At 40.6% G+C, this 24,234-nt stretch overlaps 1 protein-coding gene across 1 annotated transcript; it reads right to left on the bottom strand.

The window, feature by feature from the left end:
- Window positions 1–629: 629 nt before the first annotated feature.
- On the bottom strand, window positions 630–20,729 carry LOC141920047 (putative tRNA methyltransferase 9B). The gene is given in 5 exon segments (XM_074816733.1): window positions 630–763; window positions 766–906; window positions 1,552–1,754; window positions 17,928–18,090; window positions 20,576–20,729. Coding segments are annotated over 5 exon segments (795 nt in total).
- Window positions 20,730–24,234: the final 3,505 nt, after the last annotated feature.

The raw sequence follows: 24,234 nt of genomic DNA, 5'->3' as shown, positions 1-24,234 counted from the left end.
CTTTTGGGGGGGTCATGTAATGGCATATATGGAGGCAAATATCTCTGCTTTCTTGGCTGTGACTGCTCCAAGGCAATGAAAAAGATCTCTGGACTATGACAGTGTCATGAGTTACTGTCTCTGCCATGAGGGCTCCATACACCTAGTAATTCTCATAAAAAACTGTCTGTCTAGTATGACTAGAAGTATCATATAGGCTGACAAAGTGAACTCTAATAAAATAGTGTGTCTTTCAATTACTTCCCACGTTATGTTACATCAAGTGGCAGACTACAATAAATTTTAAAAGAAAAAGTTGACATGAATGATTATATAGTTATAAATTAATAACAAAGACTTTTAATGTACATGTAAAAAATAATACAGCAATCACCTTCCAACTGTGTTTTACCTATTTTCAAGCAACAAAACACAGCTGGCAGCTGTTTATGAAAAGGGGTCAGTGCGCTAAAATGTTCTCGGTCTGAAATAGTAACTCTATAAAAAAAAATTTCAATAGAGATGTATTTTAAGAACAAAATCAAAGAAAGCAGTCGCAGAACCTGAGAGTTTCAAAGCAGTCTCCTCCTCATAAGTCTCCCTCTCCCCCAAAAAGAACCCAGGGCTATAAAAAGCTTCAGGAAAGATTTTCAAAGGCGCTGAGTTTTCAAAAGGAAGAAAGCCCCTAAGTATTCTTTGTGCATTTCAATAAGGAAATTTCCCCTAGATTTTAACACTTCAGTCTTTTCTGTGAACACTCTCCAATTGGCATGGTCAAAGTATGAATAATATGTATCTCAGGAATATGATGCTCTGTCAGCTCAGCCAACTCCCCTTCTTTAAAAATGTGGTGGTACCTCAGCCAGGCCCCACCAGGACCTGTCTGCTGCTGGCTCTGCGTGGTCAGGGTGCGCTCATCGCTGCTTTCTGCAGAGAAGAGACTGTCATTCTTTTGTTCTGAGGTTGGCAGAAAGCTCCTTGATTTAGGTGATGGTCTATTTTAAGTTGTTGTCTGACAGCTAATTCTTTCTGATGTGAAATCAGGTCAGGTAAACACTCCGCTGCAATCGTGAAGAGTATCTGCAGCCACGGGGAGCTGTATAGTTGCTTGTCCTAATTCTGAATAGCAACTTCTGAAAGCCTTCAAGCAGTGTGACATGGGCAGCACAGGTTTAACAGCCACTTCAAAAGCTGTTGTATTTTCAAGACTCAGTTTGCAATGTAGAAAAAAGTCAGAAGTGTGTTCCAGAAAGCCAAGCTCTGTTCAACTTTTTTTTTTTTTCTGTTTAATTCATTCAGCTGAACACTGTAATTGCAGTATCTAATGAGCTCTTCTTGGTGCCACTGATCACCCACATCTGATACTGAGTCAAGTGATCTTGAGAACAGAGACCATCTCAGAGATTTCTCTAACACTGTGCATGGTGCTTTTTTTCTCTCCTCCACGGGATGAGCTCCTTGCTGTCCTGTGTACCTCTGAAGTCCCATCCAACTTATGACAGGCCTGGTTCAAAGCCAGCTCTTTGTCCTTGTAAAGAATTGATTTTTGTACTCCATGTGAGCAAGGCTCACTCAAGGAGCAAGAAGGAGGTGAAGGATTCCAAGGAACAAAGACATCTTGCTTTTCAAATCTTCTCTGGTTTTGCTCCATTGCCCACACATATATCATTATCTGGCCTCCTATTCTCAAGATGCAAGCCATCTCTTTTATTGCTCGCATGCACCTCTCTTCCATTGAAAAATGGTGAATCACTAGAACAGAACAGATAAGGTGACTAAGTATCCCTCGAGGCACTAATGAATACAGAATATAAGGGCAGAGACTGGTTCTGACACACTGGCAGCTGATGGTATGCACTGCAGGAATACATCATTTATCTTCCATTGTGCTATGTGTTATTGTACTATCTGTAACATATCTACCATTGTACTATCTCTAATTCTAAGGAGTTCATAACACACTGACTTATTTTAAAAACACAGCAGAATTTAGAAACATTGAAACAAGTGACATCTTTCAGATCAGCAATAAGCACAACAGTCTTGTTTTCTCAATGAAAGGCTACCACTTGGTCAGTGGCAAAGCAACCTGGCCCTGTTTTACCCTCACCTAATGCTCATCTGCAGCCTGAAATAAGCCCTTCTGAAAGACTGAGGCCTTACACGATCCTTGCAACAGCTGTGCTAGTGATCCTGCTGACGATACCCATTAAAAGAGGACTAGGTTAAAACTGCCTGCCCATTGCTCCTCCTTTATTGACAGATGTCAGTAACAGAGCAGAGAAAAGGAACACTTGCTATCGGCCTGGGATATATTTAAATCATGAACATATGGGTGAAAAACACTTAGTCAACTAGCATTTGTCTCTTTCTGGCATTAACAAACATATAATGAAAACAAATAATAAGATAATCCCGTTCTTGCTTGATAACCCCCCACACCACACAAACATGCGTGACATGGACAACACCTCATCATTACGATGGTGAAACTCAAGCAGCACAGCTTCACTTGAGTCAGAACTGAGTTTAAATTTGACTCCCATTTCAATAAAAATTTTTGCCCTGAAAAGGGCAATTGGTATCAGGCTTTAGCAGGAATTTGCCAAAAGGCAGCTCTGCGGGTTGGCTCCTGCTTTCTGACTGCGCAGCTCTAGTGCAATTCACAACAGACGTTGAGGTTGATTAGGTCTTGGTGCACAGCAGGGACTTCAGCAAAGTCTCAGCTACATCAAATGAATGTTACATGAGAAATAAGAATAGGAAATAATCCTGGAAGAGTGCTGGAAAGGAAAGGGCACATATTAAAGATGCTGAAAACAAAAAGCAATAGAATTAGTGATATTCAACCTTATATTTTCCTCAGTGAAAATGCCTGTGCCAGTTTGGGCAGATATTTCTACACATACCACTTCATGTTACAATGATAAAACAGTTTTTGGTTAAGTTGTTGAGGTGTTTGTTTCCACAGAAAAATAACAGATCTTTCAAGGAAAAAAAAAGATGCAAGCTTTCAATTTTCATCTTTTTTTTAGAAACTTAAATATAGAAGATGCTAGCAGAAGCTCTGTATGTACAGCTTCTCTGTGTCTGTCAGGGCAGCCATTCACTATCAGATCCATTTTGCCTCAGAAAAAGAGACACTTTACAATTTAGAATAACAGCATGCAATCCAGCTGAGATAGGAAAACACTCTCCCTGCAATGAATGATGCATTCAGAGCCTCTGCAGCAATGTGAGGATCAAAAGGTAAGCTTTGAAGAAATAGGGTCTTTTAACATTTAGTTATTCAGCTGCTCTGCCTGTAGGTTTCACTTGTTTGAGATGAACAGAAATCAATTCCAAAAGCTCAGGTCTTCTAGCACTAGTCGAGACACTGACATTGAAACATTATAACTTTTTAATTAAAAAGGCATCAAGTATCATTTAAGAAATTACAGAGTATTAATAAAATCTCACACTGAGCAAAACTTCAGTGTTGTCAAGATAAATTTGTCAGATAATTTTAAAAGCTATGGGTGATGTATTCCTTTTAAACATGCATAATTTAAGGAAACAGCATGTGCATGGGGCAACATCACACTATCCTGAAATCACAGATTATTGCACACAATTTTTTTTAATCAAAGCCAAACATGTCAGGCTCCAAGATTGCCATGCAGACACATTCACCTAAAGCATGCAAGTTATAAAAAAATAATTTCTTTATTTTACTTGACACTAAATTCCTTGTATGTTGAAATTGTGTTTAAACTGAACAATCTGTACTGTGCAGTAAAGGTGTGGTTTCAGAGATGGAGCAGCTCACGTTAGCTGGCAGTGAAGCACAAACACTCACTTGATTGCAGCTCAGCAGTGACATGAGCCTGCTTCCCTCTCCTGCAGTGGCAAAGGTTCAGATCTGCTTCTCCTACAACTCCTCTCATACTGATGAGTAGATGGCACTAGGGGCAATATTTCATAGAAATGTAGGATGGTTTGGGTCGGGAGGAATGTTCAACAATCATCTAGTTCAACCTCTCTGCCATGGGCAGGGACATTTTCCTCTAGATTGTGTTGTCAAAGTTCCATCCAGCCTGACCTTGAACGATTCCAGTGGTGGGGCATCCACAACTTCTCTGGGCAACCTGTTCCAGCATTTCACCACTCCCACAGTAAAGAATTTCTTCCTAATATCTAATCTAAATCTACCCTCTTTCAGTTTAAAATTGTTGCCCCTGTCCTGTCACTACAGGCCCTGGTAGAAAGTCTCTCTCTATTCTTCTTACAAGCCCCCTTTAAGCATTGAAAGACCACAATAAGGTCTTCCTGGAGTCCTTCAGTGCTGCACCCCTAGAACAATCTTTCACCAGCTGTTCAACATATTTTAAGGTGATTTCCCACCATCCAAACACTATAAAACAAGGGTCCAGATGCTTGAAAGTGCATTTGTCATAATGACTGGTACTTTAAATGAAAATTAGTTTTGTCCTAAATTACAATAATTATAGAAGCTTGCAGGTGGTGAAAACAATATCAGGGCGGTGGGAACTCGTCCTAGGTCAGAGCAAAGATCCCTCCAGCACAGGGCTGTGGCAGTAGTCAGCACCAGATGTTCCAGAAAGAAAGAAGGGAAGAATAGTGATGCCCTCTCCCCTTGCCTCCTGTGGTCAGCAGCCTAAGAGCTTCCTCAGCCACAGGCTGGAGCTTGTATCTAATAGCCAGTGATGGATCTGTCCCTCATGGATACTTCCTTGGACTCACTTGTACTTCTGAAATTCACATGTCAAAGGAATCTGCAATTTAATTTTTTTTTTTTTTTAATGATTCCTTCTGGTTTAAATCTTTCCCTGTGGTTCTCCTGTTGTAAGAAACCACAGAAATTGAGTCCCTATTCACTAATTTAGTACCATTTGTAGGTTCCAGGATGTATCTCCCTCTCCCTCAGGAGCAGTATGATGTATACACTTCTTTTACAATACTTCTATGATGATACTCTTTTTTTCTTAGGTGAAGAGCTCTAGCCCATTATCTATCCTCGTAAATAAATAGTTTGCACCTTTGATCTTTATAAGGACATTTATTAGTTCATCTATATCCTTCCAGAGATGGAGAAAACCTGAATTACATGCAGTATTCGAGATACAGATGCACCAGGTATTTATTTTCTACCATTCTTCCAGATTTTGATTTTTGTTCTTAATATCTGAATTCTTTTTTGACAAGTTTTGAACACTGAGGTAACAATTTTCAGTGCAATGAAAATGAGTCTGATAATGACTTCACTATCTCTTTCCTAAACAGGAACAGAGGGTACCACTGTGCCTGTACAGTTAGTTATTTTTTTCTATGCACATTACCTAGCATTTATCCACAAGTACTTCTCTGCAATTTTGCACCCAGTCATTAGTTTCACGAGACCTTTTTTGCAACTCTTTGCAGTCAGTAAATCTGAATAACTCTACATCACCAGCAAACTTTATTACTAGCCTATTCATTTAATTTGTAATTATAAAGTACATAGGAATCTGTTGAACGGCGGCCTTTTTATAGGTGCCACACACCTACACTAAGCATTCAACATTGAGTCTTTCAGCACTTTCCACACCCGTCTGCTAGCATTTTACCTTTCTGGCTTTCCCTTTCAATTTTCTTAAGAGTTTCTTCCTTTTTGGTAGTAAACTTTTATGCAGTGGATTTTTTAAAGCATTTTTGTTCCTAGCAGGAGGTTCAATTGTGGTCACATTAAATTCAGTGAGAGCATGTAGTTCTTGCACAATTACTTATTGATGTGGGCCTGATGCACCATTTCAGACTAATAAGAGTTGTTTCCCTTTTGTGGGTTCTCAGATTAATCTTTCCAAGAGGCTTCGTGCCCCTGTGTATCATTTACACAACCTACATATGGATAATTGCAGTTTCTCAATATTGTGTTTTCTGTCCTCACAGCCCTCACAATCTTTCTTAATAATCTGTGGTCATTTTCCCAGGTTTATCAGAGAGTTAGTGATACATCCTTATTATTACACTGCTCTCCTTTGTAGCTCTCTACCTACTCTCATTTCTTCCAGAAGTTTATCCTCATGCTTTTTTCCACAGAAGAATACTCAGAGCTTTTAGCTGTTATGCAACCCTTGTAACAAAAGCTAGAAAAACCCCTTATGTTCACTACAAAAAGGACTTTAATGAACATTATATCATTATCATACTAACCAACACCATGTCATGGTGATGGGGACAAGTAGGACCACATTCAATTTTTTAAACATCCAAACAAACAATTGCAAAAAATAAATCTAAGAACAAAAATATTTGTTTGGGGTGAGCACACACGCTTGTCCAAAACCCCTGGCAGCTCTTTGCAGCAGCAAGGTCTTGCTTCACGGATTAACAGTTGTTATAAATCAAGCATTCCTTTTCATTTTGGCCATACATTCCCCTAGCGTACCTAGAAGTCAATTCAAATTAATTTTGTGCCATGTACTGCTCATTCCTACCACTTTTGTTTAAATTGAAGACTGAAAGATTTTCCATAACTGAAAAATACACAATGCAATTTTAGATTTCAAAGGGAGAGGGTGAGGAGGAAAGGAGAACATTTCAAAGATTCTTCTCTTCTTCATTTCATAAGAATTTAATTAATTGGTCCTTCTCTTAATTTAATACTGTGACTAATCCTACTAAAAGGGATTATTTAGAACAAGCAGACAATGCAAGATACATTTTTGTGTCATCCAGCTGTCTTCAGAGAACAAAACTGAAAGCATCAACAACTTTGAATTTTTTTTTGAAAGTAATTTTCAAAATTTATATTTTAGGTCAGTGATTCAATTCCTGTTAAATGGCAAAAAGAAATCTGTGTAATCAGAAATTGCTTTTCTCTGTCAAATTTCTTTATTGAAGTTAAATCCCTTCAGAGACATTTGGAAAGTATTTAAGGATCACAGAATTTTTATCTCGGAGACTCTTTTGTATATACTGTATACACACTTCAGATGTCACTTTATCTCTGTCAGCTCTAATAATAGGAACAATTGGAAGAAATATAGAAGGCATGATTCTAAGTTAAATATTATTTTATTCGCTTCATTATGGTGGTATCAAAAATAAAAAGGGGAGGAAAAATACTAATATACCAAAGAATTATTTAAAAGAATTACTGAGTAAACTTCAAACAGTGTTTCCATTAAAAACTTTTTGCTATTAAAAACATTCCTCATTAATTACTTAGGTTGGAAAATTTGTTCCTTCTTTAATTTTTGCACAGTTATGCTTAGCATTAGCAAATGAGGTTGCTGCCTTTATAAAAATCATTATAATTATGAAATTTAATTAACTTATTAAAACCTTGATTCAGGAATATAATTACATACTTAATTTTAAGCATCTGAGTAGCTACAGTGGTTTCAGCAGGACTACTTCTGTGTTTATATTAAAGATAATTCTGAAATGCTTGTCACAGCAGCATAGAAGTAAGGACACCTATAGCTAAAACCAGCAAAAGAGGATAATAAAATAAAGTCAGGTCATCAAACTGTTCCCCTCCTTTGCTTTGTGCCATCCTCGAGGCGCCTGCTCCAAGCCTGCATTACTCTTCCCCTCTTCCCACCCAGAGCAGCATGGGTTTGCCTGGAGCTGCTGCCCCGCTCTCACTGGCTGCAGTACCTCTAGGGCTCTCCCAGTGGGCTATTGGAGCCAGCTCCCTCTGGTCTCAACCACCATTTAATCTTGCTTATACACTTTACATTAGTCAATCACTGCATACAGAGGAAATAATGCAGGCAGCTGCTGTCTTTCCTTGACTCCTGGGTGTGCTCCTACATGCTGGGCTACAGATTTAAGCTCCTCTTCCACCTCCTTTGGGCTTTTTAGCTGCAGGTTCCATGTGATGGTGGTGGTGGTTTTCTCCACCCAACGCTGCCAAGTGTTGGAGGACTGGGGCACATCCCCAAGTATTGGAAATGCAGGTTTGAAACCCCTCCGGCTGCGGAAGGTGAATCAAGCTCTCCTGCTTTCTGGGTGAGTGCCCTGAGGACTTGGCTGCACTGGAAAGAGAAAAAAGCAAAAACTCTGCAATGCTCTGTTAGACACCAACCCCAAAAGAGGCCTTGATACTATGGATCTTTATTTCATGAAGAAGGTTTAAAGGCGCCTGAATGCTCTTCTGGATCTATTCTGAGTCTCAATGTCTTACTCAGCAGGAGAATACATTTTTGGTAGTACAGAGTGAAACCCCTGTGCTTGGAAGCCTGCTCTCAGGTGACAGCACAAACCTGCCAAAACCATCACATGGAAACTGCTCAGCCATCCCTCCTTCCAAAACCACGGTCACATTGCTCTGCACCCCGGGAGAGCAGAGGACAAGAGCCGTACATGAGCAAGTTATGCAGCCAGCAAGAAGCTGTCACCTCTTTTAATGACACCCAACAGCTGGTCAAGACCTCGCAATCAGGTAACATGTTGTTAAGAACATGTAGGTGAGATTTAAAACAGATATACTGTCAACACAGCGACAGTGATAAGACCACAGATAGCTGATTGTGGTCTAAAATAAATTACTACATTTAAAAATACTGAGCAGGCTGCTGACTGCTACTGTGAAAAAAACTAAATATAAGGGTGCATTTGGAGTTTGCACCAGAACAACCAGAGCAACTTGGGGCAATAGAGGGGATTGTAAGGGGCAGAGATCACTGTGTTGTGATGCACATTTTTCTAAGGGAAGAAAAAGAGAGAGTCAAGTTTTCTGACCTGACCCCATCCTGAGATAACTATGTATCATCCACTGGAAATTAACTTAGGATATTTTTGATAAATCAATTATAACTTGCATGAAAAATATCAGTGCAAGGAACACAAAGCTCCTGATTTAATTAAGTGAGATGATAGAAATCAGGCTCCTCGCTGTTGGTGAGAATTTCACCAATAGACAACGCTGTCAGCTGACGAGCCCAGTGACAGCAACCACCTGAATGACAGATAAAGCCTGCAGGTGTCAACCACAGGCTCTGACTGTCCTGTGGAGCTTCTCCGCATTTCTAAGAATCTGAAACTAAGAAGCTAGTGATTACTAGCTTAGAAATAACTTTATTATTCACTTCACAGAATCACAGAATCGTCTAGGTTGGAAAAGACCTTGAAGATCATCCAGTCCAACCATTAACCCAACATTGACAGTTCCCAATTACACCATATCGCTAAGCGCTGTGTCAACCCGACTCTTAAATACCTCCAGGGATGGGGACTCCACCACCTCTCTGGGCAGCCTATAGATAAAACGCTAACAGTGGTGAGACCAAAGCTGAAATCAGGGCTTGCAGATGACTCAGAAGAAGCAGAGGTAGTCTGTGGATTGTCAAAACCAGAAAATCCCACTATGGGTGGCATTTCTCCTCTGTCTCCAAGACCTCCTGTGATATTCAGAATTTGTTAGTATTTTGCATTCTGACTTGCATCAGGGAGGAGAGCTTGCTGCTGTGAGAGGACCTGTACTAACATTAGGCAGCAACTGGTTATAGGAGAGGCAATGGATTTTTCTCAAAAAGGCCAGGTGACCTTTACATTAGAATAGATGCAGAAAAATAGAAGTTGTTCATTTTCCAGCTCGAAGGCAAAATTAAACACTTAGCCCAAATTTGTCTAACCTGCTCTTAAAAGCCTTTTAATGTCTGAGGTAAATAACCTTTGCTGTGGGGTAAGATGATATTTTTTTCTTCCCATGTCAAATAAAGAACAGCTTTCTGTAAAAATCTGTAAAAAAACCCCTGTGAAAATGTATTAGAAGACTATTATGTTTCCTTCAGTCTTTTCTTTTTTTCCTTTCTTAACTAACCAAACCCAATTCCTTCAGCTTCCTCTAATAATTCAGATTTTCTAAACATCAGTTATTTAAAATGTCTCCATATTGACTGTAAACTTTGTAAGGCATGATCCTCAACTGCAGATATGATATTCCACCTAGGATCTCAAAAGTACCAAGCACAGGAGGGTGACTCATTCTTCTGCCTTCCATGAAACTGTGCTGTCACCATACCCCAGGAAGGTATTTGCCTGGTTTTGTAACAGCACCACACAACTCACACATATCTGGCCTGTGGTCCGTCTTGCCTGGCCATTATTTCTCACTTTGTTCATTGAATGTTTCCTTCCCGAGCATGGTACATTCCTCTCTGTTGTTTCTGTATGTCTTCTTGTTGATTTCAGACAACTCTCCATCATTTGGATGTCAAATACCATCTTTCAAAATAATTCCAACTCTTTCTACATAGGAGTCACACACAATTTGTTCAGTATGCTCTCTAGTCTGCCATCGAAGTTATTAATTAAAATTTTGCATTGAAACAGATGTAGGGTGGGTTCCAAAAGCATCCCCTTTGAAATGCGTCTTGATTGGACAGTGAACCACTGAGCCATTCTGAGAATGATTTTTTCCCATATTCTTAGCTCTATTTACTTATTTTGCTTGCAACAATGACACAAGAGTCAAGATATATCATGTCTTTGCCTGCTACCCTGTCTATTGGGATGATTACCCTGTCAAAGACAGAGAGCAGATTGGCTTGCTCCTGACAAATACATGTTGGCTGTTTCCCATTACATTAGTATTCTGTAGGTTTAAATAATTTATTCTATTTAAATTAGATTATTTAAATTATTTATTCTAGTATCCTTGCATAAATCTAAAGCTGTCTTCCTCTTGATATCCTTTCTTTCTCTTTTGGAAACAAGTATTATGTTTACTTCTCTTCACTTGCTGGAGATCTTAAAGATAATCTGCTAGCTCACAGCACTTTAAGATTAATGTCATGATTTCCTAACAATTTCTGTAATCTAATTTATCTAAATATTCTTTAAGACGTTATTTCCTTTTTATAGTCTAAACTCCTATCCTCTGGTTAAAACTCTAACTTGTTGATGACTACTATTAACTTTTTGTAAAGACCAAAGAAAAATGCAGCTTCCCCTGTCATCTGCTATTTTGTCTTCTTTCCTTTTTGTTTTCCTCTTGCTTCATATGCATTTATAAAACCTTATCCTAGTTCTAATTCATGTTATGCTGTAGTCATCCTGACTTTGCTTCTTCACAGCATTCCTTGTAATTATTGATAGTCACATTTTCTGATGATTTCTTTTCAATTTCTATGGCATTAAAGAGATCCTGATGCTGTCATACCACACCTTGTTATACTCTGCTTTCCATGGGGACGGATTTCTTGTTGTGCCTTTAACGTTGTTTCTTTTAGGGAATGTAATTGTCTGGCCACAGTGTCTTTTTGTTGGAAAAAAAACCCCTCTTAGAATGTAATCCCGATTGATCCTTAGGAAAAACAGAATTTAGGAGAACTGGCAGATACACCTATCTGACAAAACTCAGTGTTATGCAGAAATAACCAAAGTTGCACAGAAATATGATGTTTCTTTATGGGGTAAAGAAACTATGTCATGACAGCACTGCAATATTGTGCCCATATTAATTGGCACAACAGTGCAATGTAACTACTCTGATATGATCTGATACTAATACTTGGTTTCTTCTTGTTCAGCATCTGTGTTGGGTTTGTGTGAATGGCAGGGTTTTTGGTAGCTGGGGAGGGGGCTACAGCAGTGGCCCTGTGTGAGAAGCTTCTCGATGCTCCCCCAGCTCCAAGTTGGATGTGCTTCTGCACCAAGGCCGAGCCAATTAGCAACAGTGGCCGCGTCTCTGCGATAATGTATTTAAGAAGAGGAACCTGGGAGGAGGGGTTGGAGTTGTGAGGAGGACACCCATGTGAACGCTGAGGTCAGTGGAAAAAAGGAGGAGGAAGGGGGGAAAGTGCGTCAGTGCAGAGACTCCCCTGTATCCCACGGTGAGATGGCAGGGCCACCCTGCTGCCACCCATGGAGGTCACTGGTGGAACAGATGCCCACCTGCAGCCTGTAGAGGACCCCACACCAGAGCAGGTGGCTGCACTCAAAGAAGGCCAGGACTGTGTGGCAGGAAGCCCCCATGGTTGTAGTTCGACACACAGAGGATTTCAACACATGGAAGCGATCCACACCGGAACAGCTAGGGAAATGCTGCAGCCTGTGGGAGAGACTCATGTTGGAGAAAGTTTGTGGAGGACTGTCTCCCGTGAGAAGGGAATCATGCTGGAGCTGGGGGAGAATGTGAGGAGTCTTCCTCCTGAGGAGGAAGAAGCGGCAGGACTGACTGCACCCCCCCATTCCCTGCCCCCTACGTCACTGGGGGCAAGGAGGTAGAGGTATCGGGAGCAAAGCTCATCCTGGGAAGAAGGGAGGGGTGAGGGGAAAGTGTTTTTAAGATGTGGTAATGCTTTTTACTGTCCTACTCTGTCTGTTAAGTGGTGGTGTTGTTAGTGTCTGAATTAAATTTATGTTCGTTTTCTTCCCCTGATGAATCTGTCTTTTGCTCATGACCATAACGGGTGAATCATCCCTCCCTGTCCTCACAGCTTTCTGCTTTATTTTCTCCTTCCCAGTCCTGAGAGGGAAGGGGTGAGTGAGTGGCTGTGTGGTGTTTGGCTGCTGACCAGGTTTAAACCTTGACAGCATCTCATTGAATTTTACCATAAAGACAGAATGTTATATAGTAAGGAAACTCTCCTGGACCTTTTATTTGGACTTCTTTTTTTCCCCAAGATACTCTTCCATCTTGTAAACTTTAAGAATTATACTATTTGAAATTACGCAGACCATTTTCTCAGACAGTGTAAATTAGAGGACCAGACAGGTTTATGTCCCTTAGGTTTCCCTCACTTTCTCTGTTAAATTACCACATGACTAAAAGATCACAGATTAAAGCAAAGTCAATTTTCACATACTGGTATTAACACCAAGGAAAGCTATTTGATGCTCTTCACTCCAGGAACCTTTTTTTCCCACTGGGATGAAAAGTCTGATCAGATATTTCAGTAATATAAAAATAACTTTACTGACTTGAGTATTTGACTCCTAATAGGAGAGGAAAATGTCATGTCTTCACCTCTGCATTTGGAGGAAAAAATTACTTATCTAAATTAATAGAAGAAGCTTCTTCTTATCCCTTGCCCATCTCAGAGTCCAAGAGCTCTGCATATACAAGATTTTATTAACACAGAACATGACCTTTCCATATAAAGGAGAAAACCACCTTGACAGAGGTAAAGCCATGCTAAAAAATCAGTCCTGTATTATGATTCAGAACAATTCCTTAGCCTAAGTGGAAACATGAGTGCTAATCCTCTTTCCATTTCTGCAAGTGGCAGAAATCCTACTTATTTCAATCATACAGGAATGGCTTCATCATGCTAACATTAACAAAGCCATCAGTATATAGCAAAGGGGGTGATTTTTGTTGTTCAGTGATATTAAATCTCAAATAAAATTATGTTATGAATACACCGGGAAAGTGAGTATGATTTCTTTCTTAAGGCAGTGAAAACATTGTGGAATGAGTTGCATACTCACAGGAAAAATTCGTCTCCTTGAACAGAAAGTTAAGCCTTTGAAAGCAGCACATTTTAAACTTTTGCTGATATATCATGTCTAGATTTGTTTCTTGTCAGTATAGGTTATGTCAGTCATGGAACTGGCAAAAATACTTCGTTATATATGCACACACAGTAGGTGTTGAGTCCGAGGAAAAATCATCATGTTAGGCTTGATGCTCCTCTTCTGCCAATATTTCCTACTACAGACCTGGCTTTTGAACATCTACAGAAATGTCTTGCCTCCTTTGACAAACTCCTGAAGATTAAGACAACACTTGCTTACCAAACTATGGTATATATGTACTATACAAGTATTATACTATATAATAGTATATATGATAATTCAACACATTATTTGAAGCTTTATAATGCATCTGAACCATATTTTTCAGCAATAATAAGGAAATATGATCATTACTATGGTTCATGAATGATCTGTTATGGTAAAAGCTGTAACAGAAATAACTTCGTAATTTGCAGCCATATTATGGTGTTGAAAGGACCACAGTCCATAACCACACAGTTCTACCTGTCACCCCAGTGTCCTTCTGGATTCTTCACTGATTCTGGCTTCTCGCACACCAGCTGTGCAAAAGAGCTTTCAGTTTGCTGTGGATGGGAAGGTCTGTAGTTCTGCATCTCCAGCAGCAACCTCAGCCCAGCTACTCTGCTTTTCTGCAGACTGTTCACAAGTACTCCTGGGGCACAGACTCTTCTGAGTCAGACAATTTCTGAATGTTGCTACATACCCTTTTTGACAAATCTGGCTTGTCCTTCACTTCCTTACCCTGGATTTCCAGAAAATGCCAAATCACCCTTGGGCACATGATGGTTGTTACTCCATCTGGGAAAAGGATGTGAAACCCTGATAATAACAACTGTTAGCTATTAGTCACATTTATCAAATCATGACTGAAAGATTTTCAGACAGTGTGGCTGAGCATGGTTCCCATCTCCGTACCATGATGTACCAGTGACAATAATGCAATCTCAAATTTCCATCAAATGTCAAGTGGACATGGACTTAAAAAGTAAAGTCCTTCAGGGCTTAAAGAAAAGTCACCCAAGACATGGAGAAGAGGCTGTGGCAGGCTACTCACTAACTTCAAGAGATGTGAGAGGTATTAACATTTCACTTTGATTTAACAAGGCTTAGAGACCTTCACACTCCTTTAGTTGAGAAAAGAAAAATCAAGTTTGCTGAGCACTGTATTTGCTTTATTTACAGTACTGTCCATCTTTTGATCAGTATAAACTTACTAACTAACTTTAAAAAGGTGGCTGAGTAATTTCAAGACTCCCAAAAGAAAAGAACCCTCAAATTTTAAAAGATAAAAAAGCAAATGCTAAAGCTAACATTCAATGTCTGCTTTAACAGTGGCAAAGACAGGTAGCTGTTAGGTTGAAAAGGGCAACTAAACAAAAAGGAAAAATCTTGCAAGAAATTAAATCTGAGGGTATTGGATGAACATTTTAAGGTGGCAGTGCCACTGAAACAAGCTCCTCTGCTTGCTTTGTCATTGGCTCCTTGTTCTTCCTCTGCATTACCTCCTGCTTTTGCTGAAACAGGTTTCTCTGCAGTGAAGCAATTGATAACTGATTTCACTAAAAACAACCTTTCTTTTTGCTGTGTTACTTTCCAGCTGGATCAGCTTCATAGAATCATAGAAAGTTTGGCTTGGAAAAGACCTTAAAGATCATTTAGTTCCAACCCCCCTGCCATGGGGAGGGACACCTTCCACTAGACCAGGTTGCTCAAAGCCCCGTCCAACCTGGCCCGGAGCACTTCCAGGGAGGGGGCAGCCACAGCTTCTCTGGGCAACCTGTTCCAGTGTCTCACCACCCTCACAGGAAAGAATTTCTTCCTTATATCTAACCTAAATCTACCCTCTTTTAGTTTAAAATCATTACTCCTCATCCTATCACTACACTCCCTGATAAAGAATCCCTCTCCAGCTTTCCTGTAGGCCCCCTTTAGGTACTGGAAGGCCGCTATAAGGTCTCCCTGGAGCCTTCTCCAGGCTGAACAGTCCCAACTCTCTCAGCCTGTCTTCATAGGGGACGTGCTCCAGCCCCCTGATCATCTTCATGCCCTCCTCTGGACCTGTTCAAGGAGGTCTATATCTTTCTTATATTGGGGTCTCCAGAGCTGGACACAGCACTCCAGGTGGGGTCTCATGAGAGCAGAGTAGAGGGGGAGAATCACCTCCCTCGACCTGCTGGCCACACTTCTCTTGATGCAGCCCAGGATGTGGCTGGCTTTCTGGGCTGAGAGCACACATTGCCGGGTCATGTTGAGCTTCTCATCAACCAACACCCCCAAGTCCTTCTCTGCAGGGCTGCTCTCAATCTGTTCTCTGCCCAGCCCATATTTGTGCATAGGATTGCCCTGACCCATGTGCAGGACCTTGCACTTGGCCTTGTTGAGCTTCATAAGATTTGCATGGGCCCACCTCTTAAGCCTGTCAAGGTCCCTCTGGATGGCACATCCCTTCCCTCCGGCGTGTCAACTGCAACACACAGCTTGGTGTCATCAGCAAACTTGCTGAGGGTGCACTCAATGCACTTTCCATGTTACCAACAAAGATGTTAAACAGCGCTGGTCCCAACACCTACCCCTGAGGAATGCCACTCGTCACTGCTCTCCACTTGGACGTCAAGCTGTTGACCGCCACTTTTTGAGTGTGACCATCAAGCCAATTCCTTATCAAAATGTTACCTGTGTAAAACCGTATGTTTGAATAAGTGCCTAGGTTACAGTGCCACTATTCAAGTTAGCATCAGATATACTGCATTTAAATCTTCTAAGGAGGACAGGGAGTCATGGCTTTAGTATGTAAAGCTTTACTATGTAAGTTACTATGTAAGTTATACTTTTCATAAACAATGCAGGCCTTACTAAGACTATGCCCTTGAAGAGAAACTGAAAGATGGATAAAATGGAAACATCCTGCCCAGAAGATGCTGAAAGTTGAGTACTTGCGACAGAAGCATAAAGTCAGCAAAAATCTGTGGTAACTGGAGGAAAGGTAAAGATGGCAGGGGGAGATCGCAACCACCAACTCAATTTAAGACCAAGAAGATGTGCCCCCCTCACCCTTTGAGTTTGCACAGAATAATTAAAAGACACTATAACTTTAAATCGAGAAGAGGCACATTGTTAACCAGTGAAAGACAAAGTGATAAGAAACTAACCAATGGTCATTACAGTAAATGTGTATTTGTGTAGTTTGAAGTGTACAAATACACCAAAGTCCTTTTGTGTGGTGTGCTAGCTTTGTGGAATTACCACCTAGCACCCATCTTTGTGCAAACATGAAATAAATAAAATACCTCTGCTCTGTGTGTATATTGGCATTTTGCACACAGGGTAAACAACCCTGCTTGTGGGACAACACACCAAGTGGTCCATCCATCAAATCCATGTCTCTCCAATTTAGAGACAAGAATGTTAGGTGGGACAGTGTCAAAAGCTTTGTACAAGTCCAGGTAGATGACGTCAGTTGCCCTTCCCTTATCCACCAACGCTGTAACCCTGTGGTAGAAGGCCACCAAAGTTGTCAGGCACGATTTGCCCTTAGTGAAGCCATGTTGGCTGTCACCAGTCACCTCCTTATTTCCCATGTGCCCTAGCATAGTTTCCAGGAGGATCTGCTCCGTGGTCATCATTCTTCAAGCACAAAAATTATTGTGTTGCCTGACAAATCATGAAGCATGGGAGTAAAAAACAGTGTTTGGAAAAGTACATGTGGTGTTTTAGGCCCTGCCGGGGTCCGAGACCACGTGGCTGCTGCCCCTCCCCCACAAAGGGAGTGAAATACAAAGCCCCGGGGCTGAGATAAGGAGAGGTTTAATACAACAGTGCAACAGCAACACAAACAACAATAACAATAACAATAACAGTAATAACAATGAACAGAGCAAGATATGTACCGATAGAGCAGTGAGAGCAGAGATATTGCATAACACACGTGTTCACCGATTCTCCCGCGCTTGGGCGCCCCGGATGTGATGTCAGCATGGTATTGAATAACCTGGCTAGAGCTTCCCCCCACTGCTGGGGAAACTTAACCCTATCCTGGCTAAACCAGGACAGAAGAATTTAATAGTGAGCTTCAAATATGCTCAGTGTTCCTAAGCAAGTTTTGTTATATTTTCTTCCTGCTGGAGCCAACATTTCAAATTTCTTCCATGTGATAAGGCACAAACAAGGCTCTCCTCTCCTGTTTTGCACACTGCAGTTTAGATGTGCTTGGACTAGAATAAAACTCAACTCACATCTGTGTGACTTACCCATTTTGCAGTTTTTCACTGAATTTGCAATACTATACATTTTTTGTTCTAATACAGATTTACGTGGTCTATGCAACCCACAATATTCTGTTGGTCACAAAAAACCCCAAACCTAGAAGAGACTGCAATGCCTGCCTAAGTGGTTTAGACTCTTTAAAGGTCTGGCCTATAGACACTGGCAGCATGCAGAACTTAGCAGTGATGGACAGGACAGCATCGAAGCACTCACTTTGATAAGGCAGACACAAGCTATGGTATACCATTACTTCATGGCCTTCATTTCGTGCTGATTCCATCAATGGGAAACAGTAGTTGCAACCCAGTTTATAGACTTGAGAACTGATGTGAAGGTATTTGCCATTTCCACAGCCTGAAGAAATAATGAGGAGGAGAAAGGTGGATATTTGGTGTCTGTGCAAAAGAAAATGTATTCTTGACATAAGCAATGATGTATGACCTTGACTGGCCTAATAGCTTGAAATTCTCCACCCATTTTAAAGGAGATACGATTGCAGTGGAATTCAGGTTATTTTTTACCATCACAGTACAATGAGCACAGACTGCTCCTTTCTGTCTAGCAGGCTCTCTGCTGTATGACAGGAGGTGTTCAAGTGGGATTGCTAGAGAGCATTTACTTGGCCTTCCCACCACATATGGAATCAAAAATATTTATGATAATGATGCTACTGCAATTCTGCTTGTAATACACTCAAAATGCTAAGTGAAAGCATCGTGTAGTAGGAGCACAGCACTGAATTATTCCTGTGTATTGAAATGCTGATAGACAAACTAGACTGCTAAGTAATTAAGTCACTATTAGACCAAACCATTAAATCCATTGTTTGCTGTTTTAACTGCTGCTAATTGCTGTCACCATGACAACAGTGGAGTTTCTTTTTCTGGTATCTCCACGCAGTTTCCTTTTCATAATGGAGCCTGCGACACAGAAATTTACATCTTGTCAAATTGAAATACTTCTTGTTTTGAAATAAAGGCAGACATCTTTAGATAAGAACAATTTTAGTGTCAGCAGTTAAACGGATCTTATCTAAATTTTTGATAATTTGTTTGCAGAATTATCTGAATCTTAACACAAAGTGCATTTTAAAGTAGATCATTAATTTTAAAAACTTGACTTCTCACTTGCATCATAAAAAACATAGTTCAGATTAAGATCAGGGAGGTAAATGCACTGGGCTAGCATAATACCCTCTACCGTGTGCAGACCTTAGTTCACATGCTGTTTATGGCTACACTTACACCAAACATTAAGCTTGGGCCAGAGCCCAGATTTTCTCTCTAATGCATTTATTTTTTAAAAAATTATAGTTATTTTGGAGCCTTTCAAATATTTAAATCCCTGTATTTAGGTTACAGCCATCCCATAGCACCTATTCTGAAACCCTGTGCGGGTGCCTATGTTCAGCAAGGAGAGTCCGAGCCCCATCAATCTGTTATGCCATTTGAATGGGAGATGAATCATTGCTCAGCTGCAGATAGAAGTCTGCTCCTAACTGCTTGTCTAATATTGACTGCTGATCCCATCTCCCAGGAATGAAGGAAAGATATCCAGAGAAAAGCTGGAGCTCTCTCAGTCCTTCCCATGCCTGACTTCAGCACCAGCTGAGAAGAGGTGCTGTGAAATGGTGTCAGCACTTGGCTAATATTAGACTATTTTCTGAGGAAAAAGAGCAGAAAGAGGAGTACTATGGAGCTCTGACTGGAAGAGAACTCTAGGACTTTTTCTGGTTTTCACTTTTGGAGGGAAAGGCTCCAGTATAAACCAAACAACAGCTACTAAATACACCTCCTCTAATCCGACACCAGAGGCTACTTCCCGGGGATGGAGGGGCACAGGAGAGTCCTGCAGGTAGACTCTTCTCCAGTGCTGTGGCACCACTCTTGGCAATTGTGTTTCACACAGAACTTGTCTCTGGCCACAGACCCCACAACAGCATGCCAACAGCCTCTGCAGGCCAAAACCCAAGAGCCAAGCTTGAGCTTAAGTTACAGTGTTAACAAAGTTCAAAGTCTGTGACATTGGTAAAAATTCAATGTGCTGGTTCTTTGTACATGTCTTATTTGTTCACATTGAAAACACTGCAAAATCTGGTAGGAATATAGTTCCCAGTTTTTAGACTGTGATAAACTGGGAAAAGTATATGATAAAGTTTGAATGACGCCCAAAAGTTAGTGTGATTAGCCCAACCCTCAGTAATTTTTCACAAACTTTCTCATGCTATAGTGGGGAGACTACACATATGTGTTGCTGGAAAGGATTTCAGGTTCCAAACTCTATTTAGAAGTCTAGCCTAAAAATGTAGAAATGATGAGTTAATTCCCAGATCTCATCTGGGCAACCAGCATGTATCCACTTCTGATGCATGTGCTGAAGCCAGGACAGAGGCTTCCCTTGTACCATTTAGACATTCTCAAACCTTAGGGGAATTAAAAACTGTCACACATTGTTCACCAAAGCACTCAGGAGAGCATCATGATACTTGCTTCAAATTAGCCACACACAATACATGTTGTAAGACCTAAACAAGATTTCAAATTCCAGAATTATCATATCAATACACAACATTAGCATCCACCAATGACATCTTAAAAAATTTAGCTTCAGTTTAGTGCTTCAGTTTAGTTGACCTAGTGGATACTGGGAGAAGTCAAATTGTCTTCATATGACTATGAATGGTGGAGAGAAGTAGGAGACAAACTTGATAGTCAGTCTGCCAATTTCGATGCCCTGGTTTGGTTCACAAGCTCCAAACTCTTCTGCCATAAATATTGCTTGATAGAAAGAGAGGACATACTTAGACTGTCATTAGCAATGTGAAGACAACCCCACTCACCAATATCAGCAATCAGGCTGCCTGGTTCCTGCTGTGAAATGAACTGCTGCACCTTTGGCCATGCCTTGTAACATGTGTCACTGAAGTAAGGAGCAATTTTCTCATATACACTATGAATGTGATCCCTCTCAAGCTGGCTTGCCTCCTTCTCCATCACAACCAAGGCTATGCTAACTCACTGAAGGTAGCGCAACTGTCCTAGAGAAAGGGAAGGGAGAAAAACAAGCACCGAAACTCTTGTTACCGAAGTACATTTCCTTAAGTTAAGCAGTATGACACTGTTTATTCAGGAAATAGTATTTTCAAATACTATGTTGCCATTAAAGAGAAATTGCTGAGGCTTTTAGAGGAAGAAAGGTCATCTATTCTATGATTTTATACAATGTATTGTTGTCTTATATATATCTGGAAAGAATTTTAAGACCTACCACACAATGTTTATTAACTTGCTTATATTGTTATACTTTGGAAGTTGTTAACTTTTGCTGCAAAAAGTCTTCCACCCTTTTTCAGTCTACCCTTGAAAAAGATATTTCGTAAGAAGTCCTTTGTTTACAGACACATCTTAAAAAACAGCAACTGAAAATGATGATGAATACCAAAAGATGCTTAGAATCTGAAACAAAAGCTCTGAGAGGCATCGTTTCTCCTCCGCTTCATTCAGAACCCAGAAAGATCCACGCTTACAGATTTTCCATTGCACAATTCATTGACACTGTGTGTTACTATGAACAAAAAATCTTTCCAGCTTTCCAAGCATCCTTTTTTTCAACTGTTCTGGATTGGCATGGTGCACTGGTATTAGCAATGCCCCCAGGAAAACTCTGTGATATTGTGAATAGCCTATTGCATCCTAAATCATTGTTCAGTTCACCATGAAACTTTGTACAGAAAGGCTGTAAAAATTGTAAGCTTCATTGAACATATGCTGGCCATGCCAGGATTTCCATCGATTTACTGAAGGTTTGGGCCACCAAGACAAGCTGCTCCAGTTCCACTCCCACGCTACAAACAACTCCATACAGAATAACTTCTCCTCTGAGGCAAAGGTATCAATGACAGCACCTCAGCCAAGGTCTGTGCACTGCAGGATGGCCATTAATCTGACTCCTGATACAGTCCTTATCTGGTCCTTATTTTCAAACCCATAAGCATTTAAAATTCTGTCAACTCAAAAGACTACTGTTATGTGATTTCCTAGGCAATTACATCAAAGAGAAACACTGGAGCAGACTAAACTCAAGTTCAATCCTGCAGCGGCAGCAAGAAACTAACTCTGGAAAGGTTTTGGTTATGTCACTTACTGATCTGAAAAACTGTGCTAGGATTAAATCCTGTAGCCCTTGATGTCTTCTGCCACACCAGATATTCAGTCAGCATCATTGGGAAATTGCCCGGACTTCAAGTTTCCTGAATATCCTGCCTAGATCAAAGTGATGTCAACCACTGGAGTGGGGTAAAGAACTTCTTTGGAAGATCATCACTGTTCTCTTCATTATATGTGTTGTTAAATAACAGCCATTTTAGAAACACAGCTAAAAATAAAGACAATGAATGTGAGTTGCCTTGGTTTAGTTTCTCCTGCACTGCAATGCTTCTTCGCTTCTAGTAAGATTTAAAGCCTTCACCTTGTGAGCACTTACACAGGTGTTTAAGTCTGTGTGTGCAAACAATCCCACTGACTGAATCCAGTGGGGATATTCCAGGCACAGAGTTCAACACATGCATTAGTGCATACAAGACTGGTTCTCCAAGGTAGAAGGATTTTTTTTGTTGTTGTTCATTATAACCAAACTCTGCTGTAGAAGCCAGTTTCTAAAAAATACCTTCAGAAAAACCCCTGTTGAAACAGCTAAAGTGCTCTACTGGGGATCATTTCAAGAGGAAGCTGATGTACTATCAGATATACAGGGAAAGGCAGAAGGAGGCAATAGGAGAGGAAAATTGTTCTTTGGAAAAGCTGCAACATCATTTCAAAGCTTTGCTATTGCTTCATTTGACAAGAGGAAATAGTAACTGGTGAATAGATGTAAGATCACAGAAGTAAAGAGAAGAGAGCTCTTTCTGTTTAACTCCAGGCTTACACTCAGGATCATTCACTTCTAGGCAGAGAGACAGCCTGGAAGTTGCTACCAGCTTGAGACACTTAATTACCAGGAAAAGAAAAAAGGTGCATATGAAAGCACCTAGGAAGAGAAACCACATAGTAACACACCCTTTCAAACTAAGGCAAAAAAATGTTTAAATGCAAAAAGCCTATTACAAGTCGTGTGTAAAACACTCTCTCCTCCGGAACAGGAGCAAAAAAGATGTAACAGGGGCTATGATTAAATCCCACCTAGAATTAAGGAAGACAGCATCTTTTGTTTTAAAGCTCCAAGAGTGGGGGCCACGGTCTGGACTCTCTGAAATTTAAATGTCCAAGTCTACAAGGCACTATTAAAATTAATTTTCTATGAGGTTCTTATAAGAAAGTAACCCTTGGTGGGGGAGGGGCCTGGAGGAAGAGACCAGTCAGGTCGGTTCCCAGCAAACAGCAGCAGTCATGCTATGGACACTTCTGCCTATAGTAGTCCAGTGAATGCCCATCTCCTACGCTTACCTACGCTTATAAAACACAAAATGTTTGTCAACACTCCATTAGGACGACAGACTGAAAACCATATAAAATACAGTGCATTGGAGGAAGAGAGCAGAGAGACATTTGAAGGCAAAGCCACTAGGTTTACTAAGTAAAAATATTCAGACAATCCTAGGAAGCTGGTTATGATGCACATTGCAGAAGCAAGAAAAAAAAACAGAATCAAAAAGCAAACAGGGATGCCCACCAATCTAGCCTGGGGGAAAATAATTTCTGGGGGATTGACTCAGGTTCAAACATATGATTTACACACGCCAATCTGAACCTCAAAGCCTTTCCACTTTCTCTATCATCCCCAACATCAATTCTCTTGTCACAGGGAAAACCTGAAAATAACTTGGAAATCAAGCTATGCATCAGAAAGAAAAACATTTTCTGCCCAACACAAAATTGGATCTTTAGGGCTGCAAATGTCGAACAATGGCATTTTACAGCAGTGTTGTTTGCCTACTTGCATAATAAAGGCTTTGGGGAATGCAGGTATTTTCTTTTGAGCACACTCACCCTTACTTTTATGTAAATTAAAAAAAAAAGTAGATCTATTCGTCGGGGCTGGCAGGAAAGCAAAGAAGAAGTACAGAGCAGCAGTTCAGTCTGACTGCCTGTCACCTAATTTTAAGCTAAATTTGACACAACTTGATTGAAAGTGAAATTAAATTTGAGTTTAAAAGCCATTAAAAACTTCTGAGTTTGTAAGTGATTATTAACTTCCTCAACACTGAAGCCTCTGAGTGTTCATATGGGATGTAAGCCTCATGCAGGCTGTGCCCCACACTTCGGGGAGCTCTGACACCCTGCAGCATCGCTCCCCAGGGGGTACCACAGGCAGCTGGTGCTGGTGGTGGCTCTGGCTCCCACATCCAGAGCAGGAGCTCATCATCTGGCTGCAGCATGGTGGCTTCTGCTTGTGTTAAGAGTGCGTTAAATTTATCTTAGAATTTAAAAAGAAATTGTTTGGGAGAATAGGTTTTCTAATTCGAAATAATTTCATTCTTTGGGTAATAGTCAATGATGTCAA

This window comes from Strix aluco, chromosome 2 (assembly GCF_031877795.1).
Source record: "Strix aluco isolate bStrAlu1 chromosome 2, bStrAlu1.hap1, whole genome shotgun sequence".
NCBI lineage: Eukaryota > Metazoa > Chordata > Aves > Strigiformes > Strigidae > Strix > Strix aluco.
This window is presented reverse-complemented; position numbering and strand designations above follow the sequence as displayed.